This window comes from Haliotis rufescens, unplaced genomic scaffold, assembly GCF_023055435.1.
Source record: "Haliotis rufescens isolate VD_foot unplaced genomic scaffold, xgHalRufe1.0.p SCAF_6, whole genome shotgun sequence".
Lineage (NCBI taxonomy): Eukaryota > Metazoa > Mollusca > Gastropoda > Lepetellida > Haliotidae > Haliotis > Haliotis rufescens.
Genome location: NW_025964334.1, coordinates 56,732,807 through 56,748,285, shown reverse-complemented (window position 1 = coordinate 56,748,285; position 15,479 = coordinate 56,732,807). Strand labels below are relative to the sequence as shown.

Genomic DNA, 15,479 nt, shown 5'->3' with positions numbered 1-15,479 from the left:
TGATGATGATGTAGATGATGATGATGATGATGATGATGACGACGACGACGACGATGATGATGATGATGATGATGATGATGATGATGATGATTACAAATTCTAACCTGGTGGACATTGGCTGAGTCCACAGTTGTCATTTCTGGATTCCCTTGACAAGCCCGGGCAAGACTGACCAGCGTTTTGAGGGAACGGATTATCACACTGCCTGTACCTGTACACGACCTTAGTCGCATCTACTCCACAGCTCACTGGGCAGATACTGGACGCTGTGTCCCAGCCTCCCCACATCCCCCAGTTTCCATTCCTGTCTAAAACAAGAAAATATTTAATTATTTTCACTGAGAGTGACTAGATGAACGTCGCTTTGCACATTATTTCAGTGGAGTTACGATGATGCAGCTTATAATGTCGGTAGAAATCCTGAAGTGAAGCAAACATTCACGGTTATGGTTTTGACAACCCAAACGGTCAGCGGATCTTGGCACGCCAAAGGGAAGCAACTTTGCACATATCATTATGATGACTTAATGCCACTTGGCAACCAGGTCCTCGTATTTATATAACAGTTAACAATGTTACAATGAGTTTCCAGTAAATCTGGTACTTAGAAGGATGCGTCCATGCATATAAAACAATGGTACCCCGTTTTTTGGACGAAATGGTTCATACTAGCAAGGAACACAGTAATGTATCAATGCTATCGACCGAGCGTATTGACTACCAGGGTCAGAGCTAGTTACCAAAGTCTCACTGTATTTGGCATGTTTCATGTCACAGTGATTAGTTGTGTCTTCCTTGATGGCCTGCCGTGGACCTTATTATACCGTAGACCTACTCTTTTCATATTTTGCGAAATGCGTTAATACTACAAGTCTTACCTTGACAAAAGTCGCCCCCGTAACCTGTCTGGCACACACACACGCAGGAGGGAGCGTTCAGAATGCCGCCATTTTGACAGAACTTTGTACACGCTAGAATTGAAATAAACCTTATGTTAATTATTCTGTTAGGGCATAACTATGAATGGCAACAGGTTTTGTGGAGTACGGTAACATGGCTGAAGACTGCATGCGTAAGCGTATTTTAAGAGATTCATTTTTGCTAACCGTAACTTCTTATATACAAGGAAACATCTTGTATGTATAAAATGTACGAGCGAACAGATAATGGTGAATATATCGGTTAAACATATTACGACTGCTTAGAATTTATATCTCCTTAGATGTAAACTCCGCGGACCGAGCGCCAGTACTCAGCACCCAGTACTCAGCATCCAGTACTAGCACCCAGCATCAAGTATCTAGCACCCATCACAAACATCAAACATTCAGCACCAAAACCCAGCACCCAGCACCAAGTACCAACAACCAGCGTCACGCACCAGGCACCAAGTACCGACACCCAGCGTCACGCACCAGGCACCAAGTACCAACACCCAGCGTCACGCACAAGACACCAAGTACCAACACCCAGCGTCACGCACCAGGCACCAAGTACCAACACCCAGCGTCACGCACCAGGCACCAAGTACCAACGCCCAGCGTCACGCACCAGGCACCAAGTACCGACACCCAGCGTCACGCACCAAGCACCAAGTACCAACACCCAGCGTCACGCACCAAGCACCAAGTAACAACACCAAGCGTCACGCACCAGGCACCAAGTACCAACGCCCAGCGTCACGCACCAGGCACCAAGTACCAACACCCAGCGTCACGCACCAGGCACCAAGTAACAACACCCAACTATCAGCGCCAAAACCCAGGACCCAGCACCCAGCGTCACGCACCAGGCACCAAGTACCAACACCCAGCGTCACGCACCAGGCACCAAGTACCAACACCCAGCGTCACGCACCAGGCACCAAGTACCAACACCCAGCGTCACGCACCAGGCACCAAGTACCAACACCCAGCGTCACGCACCAGGCACCAAGTACCAACACCCAGCGCCACGCACCAGGCACCAAGTACCAACACCCAGCGTCACGCACCAGGCACCAAGTACCAACGCCCAGCGTCACGCACCGGGCACCAAGTACCAACACCCAGCGTCACGCACCAGGCACCAAGTACCAACACCCAACTATCAGCGCCAAAACCCAGGACCCAGCACCCAGCAGCAAGTACCCAGCACCAAGAATCAAGCACTCAGCATCAACACCCAGCACACAGCATCAACACCCAGCACCCAGCACCTCGTTTCTCACAATGGAGCCGAGTTTTGCTGCTGTTGCATGTACAGCTAGTGTTTCATCACCAGGTAACCTTGTCCAAATTTTCAGCAGCATCCACATTTTCAGCAACGATGGATTGGAACGAAAGAGCTGACAGTAAGCAAAAGGAGTCCACATTTCCACCGCAAACTCAATACTCACTTTGTGGACATTGTTGTAGCTGACAGTTATAATTACGCGAATCCGTATCACTTCCCACACAGGTCCGGCCGTTGTTCAGAGGAATGGGACTGTTACAAGATCGGTAACGGTTGACGACCTTAGTGGCAGAGGTTCCGCACGTGACGGGACAGGCAGTGGATGCTGTGTTCCATCCTCCCCACTGTCCCCAGTTACCATCCACATCTGCAACAAACGTCAACCTCTCTTATACACTGAAACCCGTCAGTCCAGATCTGGCATCATTACTTTCAAGACACTGCAGGAACACCTACAGCTATACAAAAAACACAACTGCTCAACAACACTTTGGTATTCCAGAAATGTCCCTGGTCAAGTGAATATGAACTTCTTTTCCTTGTATTCTTCAATCAAAATATGTATTCATGTTGTTTTTTTCTGAAAAGGATATTTTATTAATATTAATCTCCGTATTGCTGATTTTGGCCAATGCATGTAGTTATCTGCCTTCATTGTTTGTCAAAGGTAAACTGTTTGAAAGGACATATTCAGCAATGTATTGATAAATCCAACGTAGATGTCATTTGGGAGATGACCTTTATGTATTGTCAGATTTGCGAGTTTTATTTCGTAATCGATGACCGGACATTTCATTTGGAACCGACGGCGTGTATTGACATTGTAACATGTAAAAGGTATCCGTCATTTTCTGAAGCACTGTGAACTCTCACAACTGTGAGACATGAAGTCACTCTGAAATGTCATTGTGGAATGCTTTGGCATCAATCTGTAATGCTATGACGTCACTCTGGAATGTTATGACGTCACTCTGTAATGTTATGACGTCACTCTGGAATGTTATGACATCACTCTGTAATGTTAAGACGTCACTCTAAAATGTTATGACATCACTCTAGAATGTTATGACGTCACTCTGTAATGTTATGACGTCACTCTGGAATGTTATGACATCACTCTGTGATGTAAAGACGTCACTCTGGAATGTTATGACATCACTCTAGAATGTTATGACGTCACTCTGTAATGTTATGACGTCACTCTGGAATGTTATGACATCACTCTGTAATGTTATGACGTCACTCTGGAATGTTATGACATCACTCTGTAATGGTATGACGTCACTCTGGAATGTTATGACATCACTCTAGAATGATATGACATCAATCTGGAATTTGATGGAGACATGAATGATGGTCCGAGATAACTGCCTGATTAGTAGAATGTGAAAAAAAAAACCAACTGTTTCACCACCACGGTCTGGTTCTATAAAGGGATCTTATCTCTAAGACGATCTTTGCTCCCACCATTTAGCATAGACTAAGGGCAGTTGTTGCTCTAAGGCCCAGGATACTCCCGGCATCGAATCCCATTTAATCCCTTTTTTGTCTTAAAATAGAAATAAACCGTCGTGAGAGACAAACCGTTCTTTGCAAAATTTTGATAACGACACGTGGTGCATTACCATATTCGACCAGGCTTACAATATTATCTTTTACTGCCTGACCATTCGTAAGGGTCCAGTCTCTGGATATTCTTGGTGTGCCTTGGGGTTTTTTGTAAAAAAAAGTAGTATTACTGTTATTCCGAAAATTGTGAAAAAAATGGTATCCCCAGGTCGTATTAATACAGATCCTGCACTGGGCATGGATGTTCAAGAAAGAATTCTTGTGACCCCACTCCCACCACCCCACCCCACCTCGTCCCCCAATTCTTTGGCTCCCCTTTTAGAGTAAAACATGCATGCTCTATACCTCTGACTGGAAAATAAACAAAACAACTCAAACATAAGTCCCAGCCACCCACAGAAGATCGCTCTCTAAGTTCCCGAATAATCTTACCCTGGCATCGGTCTCCCCCAGTTCCGATGGGGCAGCTACATCGACAGGAGCCAGCATTCAGGGCACCATTATTTAGGCATATCCTGTTACAGGCTGCAAACACATACATATAGATAAGTGGGCATGAACATATTCTTAACAGCAGGCAAGTAGGATATTGCATTATTATTATAAGGGTAACGCTATTTTTCAGGGCATTATCATTTGCAGAAGCCCGAGGTTTTCCATTGACTGCCCGACGAAGGACGGCGGTTGAAAAGGCCGAGGGCTTCTGCAAATGATAATGCCCTGAAAAATAGCGTTACCGGTATTATAGCTAAAATGGGTACAATTGGTTATCAAAAAAAACTATCGGCTTTGAAACATTAACTGCAATCAACACACAACGAATGTCACTGACCCACTTTTACAAATATGGCAACGTCATAGAACAAACCAGATGACGTCACTATTGAACATCAATATGACGTCGGCTAACAGCAGGCGTGATAATTGCCCGTCGTCAAGCAATATGAGGGTATTATCAAGTTACAGTGGCCCGCTCATTTTTCATAACATTCTGTTTAATGATAATTCTATCCATTTTAGCTATAATATATTTTTACATTACCACAGAGCAACACAGGAGTTAAATCTTGTAGATGACATTTTACATGTGAGTATAGCGTTTGCGAACAACCGTGTTAGAATAAGTCAGTATACTGTGTCTGTGTGGGGTCTTCATGTTAAACTGTCATGGTATCTCAGTGGGCTAGCATTATAACATCGGCATTAGTCCGGACTGCTACAAGCAGCCACACACACATGCACGTCGCTATGTAAGTGCAATAATCGTAGACGCGACGTTGAACCCCTTTTCACCTCACCACCTCAACGTTCTTAGGATTGTTTGCGTGAACACGTTTGGGATCTAAACCCATTAAAGGATTCATTTCACACCCATAACATATCAACACAGTTCTGAACAAATAATTTACGTCATAAACATGCTGTGGTCTCTGAAGCTTTTCCAATCTAAACAGTTATTTGCAGCGTAGTGTGCCTGTCTTCTTAGACCATTCGAGAACGTAAACATTGACTCACCAAGATACAGGAATTAAAGAAATCTTACTTTCACAGAAGTCGCCTCCAAAGCCTGATGGACAGGAACACGTGCAGGTAACTGAGTTCAGACCGCCGCCATTTTGACATGACTTTGTACAAGCTACGACAGAAATATTAATGATAAAAGTTCGGTATAAAAAAATAAAAGCTCATGTAACTGAAATATTGTTCAAAGTGGCGTTGAAACTCACTCACTCACTAAACCTATGAGTGAGTGAGTATGGTTTTACGCCGCTTTTAGCAATATTCCAGCAATATCACGGCGAGGGACACCGGAAATGGGCTTCACACATTGTACCCATGTCGGGAATCGTACCGGGTCGTCGGCGTGACGAGCGAACGCTTTAACCACTAGGCTACCCGACCGCCACACAATAAACCTATGAGTTTACAGATTATCAGGATCAAGTGAGTGGGCATGATGATTGTTGTTCAAGCAAACTGTTTCAATAGAAATTGACGCTGGATCACTGTGGAGGGGCGGTCGGGTAGCCGAGTGGTTAAAGCGTTCGCTCGTCACGCCGAAGACCCAGGTTCGATTTCCGACATGGGTACAATGTGTGAAGCCCATTTCTGGTGTCCCCCGCCGTGATATTGCTGGAATATTGCTAAAAGCGGCGTAAAACCATACTCATTCATTCACTAAATGGATCACTGTAGGTACATGGGGTTTTATATATATGCGTCCTGCGTTAGGTTTTATACGAGCCACAGGAAACGGTATAAATCCTAACGCGGGCCGCATAAAACCCGACGTACCCCGAGTGATCCTGCTACAACGAATATATCTTACCGACATGTTTTATTATGACATAGTAAAATAATTAAAACAAATTCTTCAAATTTGATAGAAAACAGCTGCTTGATTACAGCTGAGGTCAACTTGTGCTCTGTCGCGTGACTATCATTGACTCGAAAAAGCGTGCGGCTTTTTGCTCTAACGCGGGGTATAAGGGATTTATTCTCCCGCTTAGAAATCCACATGCATTCTGTTTTCTTCGTGGCGGGGTATAAGGGATTTACTCTCCCGCTGAGAAAAGTATTTCCCTCCAAGGCGGGATACATCGTATTTTATCAAGATCACGTGAACCAATCAGATCTCATCAATCTGACATGGAGGTATGATAATCAGTGTTATTAAAAGACAGTTTCCATAATGTATCATCCTTCAAGCATGTAAAGGTTTTCCACAAAGCCAAAGGAATAAGACGAAGCTTACTTTCACAGAGGTCGCCCCCATATCCTGCTGGACATGCGCACTGGCAGGTAGCAGTGTTCAGACCGCCGCCATTTTGACATGACTTTGTGCAAACTACAACCGAAATATTAATGATAAAAACTTGTTTAACAAAACTAAATGCAGAGGAAGTTAAAAACACAATGATCTTATCTTCTTTTCAAATTGTTGACAAGACATTTGATCAATTAATTTATCTGGCAAGGTAGATTGGCGGCAAAAAAGTCTTCACGGCATTACATTATCAGTGTCCTTCACGCTTTGGTATATTGGAAAGTATAATATCCTGGATTAGGTTTGATAACACTAAGGTAGACTGGTGATAACGGTAATTATTCATTTATTATTGGAGAATATTAATAATGTCTTACAACAACAAACAAACACAAAGCTTACTTTCACAGAGGTCGCCCCCATAGCCCGAAGGACATCCGCACTGGCAAGCATTAGAGTTGAGAGTGCCGCCATTTTGACACGATTTGGTGCAACCTAACACGGAAAAAAGGATGGACGTTATTCTTTGATTCATCGATGAAAAATAGCTGTAAAGACAAAAACTAGAAAAACATCATTTATACTACTTTCAGAGAGCAATATCGAGGGTTAGATTATAAATATATAAAACCTTTTATTTCCCCCCAAAAAATTGTATTTTTACAAGAGATTGTGTAAAGACATATCGTAATGTAACCATTTGTTAACAATATAGTTATTTTTATATAATTTTTAGGGCTTTTACGTCCGATATAGGGAACGGGTAGCCGTGTTGTGTTTGTTTCTACAATGTGCGTCCTGGCGTGAAGGACTGGATCCAGGATTCCCCCTGATTATTATTCTTTGTTTCCGAGCACCGACGTCCACACAACGTCGAGCTTTCCGCCCACATGTTCGAAGCGTCATTAAACCCAATTCCCGCCCACAACCGTCAACACCCTGTGTATACTTACCTCCCGGGGTGTCTGCAACAGAACAAAAAAGATTCAGGGTTTTATAATGTCATTATCAGTTTCTACAATAAAAAATAAATCAAATAGAAAGAAATATTCTTTTTGAACAGGTCATCAGGGCGAAATAATGTGGAGTATGAGCTTCCAACGGCAAACTGTTATGCTGGAGAGATATATTTGCCAGCCGTCTTCGTGCTTGATAAGTATCGTGACACTTTCAAGTCTAAGAATGATTTCTTTCCCAAAATACAAATATGTATAAACAGACAACACTTCATAACATAAAGTAATTGTGGTTATGCTCAGAAGTGTAAAATGTTACGGTAAAATGAACATTCTATAAAGAAATGCAAATGTAATGGTAAACTGCAGATGGTACCTACAAATACAATATGAAACTGAATAGAAATGTTTGTGCCTACACTTTATAAGAGAGACAAAACCCTGTCCATGGTTCCAGCGTTCCATAACCCTTTAATGCCTACACTTAAAACAAGTAAAGGTGTAGTGCTGCCTACAAATAGAACATGAAACTGTATACATCTACGTATGCCTACATTTAAACATGAAACAGTATAGTGCTGCTAATCCATACTTACTCTGGCAGAGGTCGCCACTGTAGCCAGTAGGACAATTGCACAGACACGGCAAGGAGTTGACGTTCCCACCATTTTGACACACCTTGGTGCAGGCTAAAATACAAATGAGAGTTTGAGTGAGTTGGGCGAAACGTCTCTTTGAATAACATTTCCATTATATCAAAGTGTGCAAGCTTTATGTGAGACGAACGCCTGAAGTGATGTCAGTCTTATACATTTATCACCTCGGGGACACCTACGAGCATGATGCTATGAAAGCTATAAACATAATTAGGTAAAATATGGGATTCGAACACACGATCATAAGTTTTTGGCACGTCAGGGACGCAACTATACACATCGAAATGCGACGCCTTACATAACAGGGCCACCCATGCCTTTCACATGGGAAGAGAGCTAAACATATTACAAACGACGATATTATCACATATCCAGCAATACACGTCACACGTGAAGTGTAAGACTCAAAGGCGGGTCTAGAGATAGTTCAGGGGGGTCGTCTACGACAATTATACACTCACTTGATGGGCAGCTGCCGCATGTGTAGGGGCAGCCGCTCTTATAGTTGTCGAATCGACAGTTTGTGGTACCGCTACAAAAGAATTCGTCACCTGCTGGACACTGGACTGAAAAATAGATGATACAACTTGTTTGAAGAGAATCTAAAAACAATTTTAGATTTAGTTATTTCTAAATATAACTTAACGACTTGTAATCATGCGATACACGACCAATGGCTTCTGACAAGACCTGTAATACTTCAACAATGGCTCATACTATGGGGAGACAATACTCACATGTTTCACAGTTTGGGCCGGAGAAACCACTAATACATTCGCATGTACATGTGGCAAGTTTCAATGTTCCGGAGTTGAGGCAGACTCTCCCCCCGCAATCTGAATGACAAGACAGACACTATCAGTAGTGTCCTCGACGTCTAATCAGCAGACAACTACTGGGATAATGTCAACAGACATCAGACAGTACAGGCAATATCAACTGTGTTCTACACGTCTTCATGTCAATACATACCAGAGAGTATCACTTGTGTTCTACTGGGATAATATAAACAGACACTTGACAATATTAATTGTGAATTACTTGGATAATATCAACAAACATCAGACAGTATTAATTGTGTTCTACCGGGATAATGGCAACATACACCAGACAACATCTATTGTGTTCTACTGGGATAATGTCAACAGACATCAGACAGTACAGGCAATATCAACTGTGTTCTACACGTCTTCATGTCAATACATACCAGACAGTATCACTTGTGTTCTACTGGCATAATATTAACAGACACTTGACAATATTAAATGTGAATTATTTGGATAATATCAACAAACACCAGACAATATTAATTGTGTTCTACCGGGATAATGTCAACAGATACCAGGCAACATCACTTGTGTTCTACTGGGATAATATCAACAAACACCAGGCAACATCACTTGTGTTCTACCGGGATAATATCAACAAACACCAGACAATATTAATTGTGTTCTACCGGGATAATATCAAAAGACACCAGACAACATCATTTGTGTTCTACTGGGATAATATCAACAAACATCAGAAAATAACACGTGTGTTCTACTGGGATCATATCAACAGACACCAGACAATATCACTTGTGTTCTACCGGGATAATATTAACAGAGACCAGGCAACATCACTTGTGTTCTACTGGGATCATATCAACAGACACCAGACAATATTACTTGTGCTACTGGTCTCCATGACAATACCAGACTATTGGTAATTATACCAGGCAACATCACTTGTCTTCTACCCTACTTCTTGTCAAAGCTATCAGACATCAGCAGTTTACTGTTTGGCCTCTTGACGATAGACAACATACACATTTTGTGGACGATTCAACTTTTTGTCAGACGATACTTGATACGATATATCCCTAATGTTCGACACAATCTTCCAAGAAAATACAAACAGTACATATGATATATAGTTCATAGAGCGATGGATATTTCCGTTTACCACATTGTGCGTTTTGCGCCTTTTGCATACAGTATTTAGGACATACATATCTATTCTTCAGCTGGCTAATGTAATAAAAAATCTCTATTTCTGCCGATTATAAAGCTGATTATTCCTAACTTTTTGACTAATAGTTTAATACTTTAGTCATGGGATAAAGAATGAATGTATGCAATCCAGTAGATATTGATTGTCTTCAGTGTTATGGCTGTTAGTATTATTGTTGTTATTATTATCATAACTATAACTAAACTCACCGCAGAGCCCCTCAGTTGATCGTTTTAAGCAGCCGATGCTACAGGTAGTTGTCGCATCACTAACTTTGCACCACGGCTTGCTTACCTCCGTACTTCTCTGTCTGAAATAATTATGTCAAATACGATGTGGGACACCGTAAGTCCATGGCCTTTCAATTTTTCTGAGGGAGGGGATGGTGTGGTACCTCTTTGTCCCCGAAAATGATTATGAAAAAGGTCTTTATTGATATTTTTGTCATATTTTCAAATTCACATATTGCAAAGTAGGAATATTACTGGATGACAGTCATCCAACTGCCACATTCTACATATCATATATATAGTAATTTCAATGTACATATAATTACTACCTAAGGCAAAAAAATATATTAATTATTCTGCATAGTGGTTATTCAATGGTTAAATGACAGTTTCTATTATACCAGTCTAAAGGTAAGAGGACATTAACAGTTTAAACATCTCTATTTTAAAATAAAAAAATGCAGCGTAGGCAAATCGTGAAACAAAACTTTCTTTAGCGCTCTGAATACATTTTGTAGTGTCATAATATCGAATAATTTCTCGTTTAATGCGTTCTATGCTTGGAATAAATTCTTCTCTTCAACATCAATAAATAATTTCTTTGACTAAAGAAATGATTACATTTACAGCATTATTGTTTTTGCCCAGTATAATCTAATATCACTCCTATCACACTCTAGGGACATAGTTGTAACAGTATGCAGGGACAAGATCTCTAGTTGAAATGAAGGGAGCAAAATATAACATTAAAGTTTATTTTATTGATGTCAGCATAACTATTAATTTGGAGGCATATTTGTAACCAATGGTTAAACAGTAACATCTATAACACGAGTTCAAATCCTAAGATGAATACTATGTTTTAAACCTTTGCCCTGTGTCCTCTTATTGGGTGGTTATTGCTAAAACAATATTCATTTGCTGCATAACCTTATACCCTAGATGACAAGGTTCTCGCGGTATATCACTAGTGCCGGTTCTCTAAGATTACAATCACGATATGTACAATATGAAATATTTTATTCTTATCTTTCATTATTTTGTAACTGGTCATTATTCACGATTTGAAAAAATTACTGATTGTTGTATTTAAATTTTCAAATTATTATGGAACTTACGATCTAACATAGTTGCAAACATAGTAATTTGCCCGATGTCCAGAGATTTCACACAATGCTTGACCGCACCCAATTCTAGCCAGGGCATCAATAGTCATCTGTAATACAATAACACATAAAGCTAATAATAATAATAATCATCATCATCATCAACATCATCATCATCATCATTGATTTGTAAAGCGCCTAATATCCAACAAGTGCTGCACACTTGCGCTGTTTGATAGTACGGCCCCGGTCAATGGATCAGTGTGCGCTCGCAATTTATTTCATCTCCCTGGGGAGTATACAACCCAAGCTGCCTGTGAGGTGCTAGAAGGTTAACAGTCACAGTACAATCTCATCCTACCGGGTACCAATTCACTGCTGGGTATAGAGAAGCATATTATGAACAAAGTCACTTGCCGAAGGAGACACCACATAGTCACATATTACCACAAGCGATGCACCTGCTAATTCAATACATCTAGTTGCTGGTCCTCTTACATTAGTCACCACAAGTGATGATTATCGGTGAAACACACTGACACTTTGATTAGTTTATCCTATTTGCATTCCATGAATAAGAATATAGACGCTATGCTTTCATTAGAACCCCCTGCATAGCAGATAAATTGAATACTGTAGAGTTGCGTATACAAACGGTCGAAGTCTTTGAATATGAGATCAACAAGTTATAAGGATTGGATGATTAACAACAAATACATCACTGTATCACTGTAGTGGTGTTCCACAAGTACCTGTGTGTCTTACCTGTGTATAGTGGCGAACTTCCTCGCCATTTACAGAACCGATGCCAAACTGGAAAAACTCGATTTCATCATACCAGGCTGCTATAGCCGTCAAGAAGCTGTCCTGTCCAAAGGCAATGTTCTGTCCAATTGGAATACCTGGAAGCCCTATGAACACAAACACATACGCAACCTATCATGGAAGTGTCATCGTATGCAGCGAGCTTACTGACATCATATTGGAATGCAACATACTATTCTAGTTTCATCATGAAACTTACTATTCTAGTTTCATTACCAAGCTTATAATTCTAGTTTTGTCAAGCAACTTAATATTCTAATTTCAATACGCAACTTTCTTTTCGAGTTTCATCATGCAACTTACTATTCTAGTTTCATTACACAACTTATCATTCTAGTTTCATCACGCAGCTTACTATTCTATTTTCATCTCGCAGCTTACTATTCTATTTTTATCACGCTACTTTCTATTCTAGTTCATCACGCAACTAACTATTCTATTTCATCATGCAACTTTCTATTCTAGTTCCATCATGCAACTTACTATTCTAGTTTCATCATGCAACTTACTATTCTAGTTTCATCATGCTACTTTCTGTGCATGACTCTCGAACATCTGTTTTGATTTCGTATCCACTCTTTCAGTACATAGACAATTGATGTTCGTGGCAACAGCACACAACCGATGGTCATTTGATAATCATTTGCCCTATTTACAAATTATATTAAAATACACCAAGGAAACTGATTTTTTCATTTTCCCTTTCATATTAATATAGTTAGTCTGTCATGCCTGGACAGATTAACTATAGAATTATGTAAGAATCAGCCATGACAGATTAACCTCAGTAATATGAAAGGATCGGCTGGTCATTAACGTATTTTGAGTGGTATATTAACTCTTGAGAGAAGGAGAGGAACCTACTTGGTACCCTTCTCAGTAGTTCTGTACTTTCGTGGCTGAGCGAGCATTGCCGTGCCCATTTAGCAGCAACTTCAGCAACATCGTCGTCCCATACCTGCAGATGAATACAGAGAACATAGTGTTACATTAAACTACGGTTATAACGAACACGCTTATAACGAACTGACGGCTATAACGAACTTACTTTTTTGGTCCCGACTATTTGCTGTAGTTATGCTTCATATATGCTTATAACGAACTACGGTTATAAGGAACTAAAATAAGTAGTCCCTTTGAGTTCGTTATAACCGTAGTTAACTGAAGTTTGAATTCACTTAATTCGATCGCCTTATGGGAGGGATTAATCAGTCGGGATTATCTGCGAAAGAGATACTGTTGGGCGTAACAGGCAAATTAGCGGTGAAAACTTTATGAATAGATCACTGGAAATCAGTGATGACACCAGGTGTTTGCAAATAGGGTGCGCATGCGCACGTAGCACCCTCCATTATCACTGTTGACATAGATAAGTAAATGTTTGTTTGTTGCCTAAACAAACAACGAATATACACATGTTCGCAGTGAAGATAAACATACAAATGGCATTGTGAGATTGTGATTCTACAAAGATGCTGATACATGATCCATTTTTATTAATAGGTGGACGATAGGTCACGTTATGGACAAAAACTTAATCCAGCGCTGGACAGCCCTTTGAAACGACACAAAAGTCGAGTCTTTTGATGACTCATTTAATTCGAACAGCACATAAGCAGACAGTAAACTAGCTAGAATATGTAACTATTTCATCAGATGTTTTGATTTTTGAACTGTAATATCTTAAGTTAGCGATATTATATCCAATAAACGAACTGTACTGACGCTTAGTCAGCATTCCAAAAAATACTTCTACAAATAATTTTAAAATATGATTTATTACTTTCAAAAATGAAAAAAAATACATTATTATCAATTGCTGATGGGAATCTTACGTGACATCTTATCTTTGAAAATCAATATATTTCCTTTTTTGAGGCACAAATGCACAACATTTACGACGTGGTAGAGCTATATGGTTGGAAAATCAGTTCTTACCCCAGTCTTCATTGAACCAATTAATTTTTCAGAAAATTACCCAGCCACAGATTACTTTTCACAAACTGTTGCAGACACGAGTAATGGCTTAAAAAACTATCATATTTAACAAGAGTTCTTCTAATTTAAAATACATAAAAAAATCGCGGTATACTTGTTTTGCCCCTTACCTCAGCTAAAACAATCACGACCAATACAGCTAAGTCTTGATTGAATATCAATTAAGACATCGCTGATTTATGGATTCCAACTTCCTCTTTTGCAGGTATTTATCGCTGGAATATTTGTTGTCTGTCATAGAGACAAAATATTAATGAGTGAGTTGGTACGGTTTTACGCCGCATTTAGCAATATGGCAAGCAATATCACGGCGGGGGACACCAGAAATGGGCTTCACACATTGTCTTCGGCGTGACTACCGAATGCTTTAATCACTAGGCAACCCGACCGCCCCGACAGAATATTAAGCGAGCTATTTGGTTTCGCCAATATTGCACAATCGCAACCATGTTATGGTGGCCGAGTATAATTGAAGAAGGTGTTAAGGTGTTATTCACTATGTGGTCAGGAAAATTCCAGCTATGTCAAGACGGATTATAAATAATGTCGTACAAATAATGTAAGACACAATCAACCAAGTCGCAGAGCCTCACCACCCCACCCCATTGTACGATGAGACACAGTCAACCCTGTCGCAGAGCCTCACCACACCACCCATTGTACGATGAAACACAGTCAACCCTGTCACAGAGCCTCACCACACCACCCATTGTACGATGAAACACAGTCAACCCTGTCACAGAGCCTCACCACACCACCCCAGTGTACGATGAAACACAGTCAACCCTGTCACAGAACCCAAACCACACCACACTATTGTACGATGAGACACAGTCAACCCTGTCACAGAACCTCACCACACCACCCCATTGTATGATGAGACTCAGTAAACCCTGTCACAGAACCAAACCACCACCCCATTGTACGATGAGACACAGTTACACCTGTCACGGAGCCTCCCTACACCACCCCATTGTACGATGAGACACAGTCAACTCTATCACAGAGCCTCACCACACCACACCATTGTACGATGAGACACAGTCAACCCTGTCACAGAACCTCACCACACCACCCCATTGTACGATGAGACACAGTCAACCCTGTCACAGAACCTCACCACACCACCCCATTATACGATGAGACACAGTCAACTTTATGAC

The 15,479-nt window shown here is 40.8% G+C and overlaps 1 protein-coding gene across 3 annotated transcripts in view; it reads right to left on the bottom strand.

Annotated features, from left to right (window-relative positions):
- The window catches only part of LOC124146845, a 61,647-nt gene that overhangs the window by 42,280 nt on the left and 3,888 nt on the right, over positions 1 to 15,479 (bottom strand). For 2 of the 3 annotated variants that reach the window (XM_048386700.1, XM_048386701.1), the window contains 15 exons: positions 13,183 to 13,276; positions 12,259 to 12,404; positions 11,506 to 11,603; positions 10,367 to 10,467; positions 8,900 to 8,998; positions 8,624 to 8,728; positions 8,103 to 8,195; positions 7,504 to 7,515; positions 6,953 to 7,045; positions 6,539 to 6,631; positions 5,327 to 5,419; positions 4,216 to 4,308; positions 2,378 to 2,581; positions 879 to 971; positions 105 to 308 (listed from right to left, as the gene is read on the bottom strand). In XM_048386700.1, coding sequence (XP_048242657.1) covers positions 105 to 308; positions 879 to 971; positions 2,378 to 2,581; positions 4,216 to 4,308; positions 5,327 to 5,419; positions 6,539 to 6,631; positions 6,953 to 7,045; positions 7,504 to 7,515; positions 8,103 to 8,195; positions 8,624 to 8,728; positions 8,900 to 8,998; positions 10,367 to 10,467; positions 11,506 to 11,603; positions 12,259 to 12,404; positions 13,183 to 13,276 — 1,621 coding nt within the window. The remainder of the gene's footprint in view (positions 1 to 104; positions 309 to 878; positions 972 to 2,377; positions 2,582 to 4,215; positions 4,309 to 5,326; positions 5,420 to 6,538; positions 6,632 to 6,952; positions 7,046 to 7,503; positions 7,516 to 8,102; positions 8,196 to 8,623; positions 8,729 to 8,899; positions 8,999 to 10,366; positions 10,468 to 11,505; positions 11,604 to 12,258; positions 12,405 to 13,182; positions 13,277 to 15,479) is intronic. The other variant, XM_048386702.1, reaches the window with a different exon arrangement.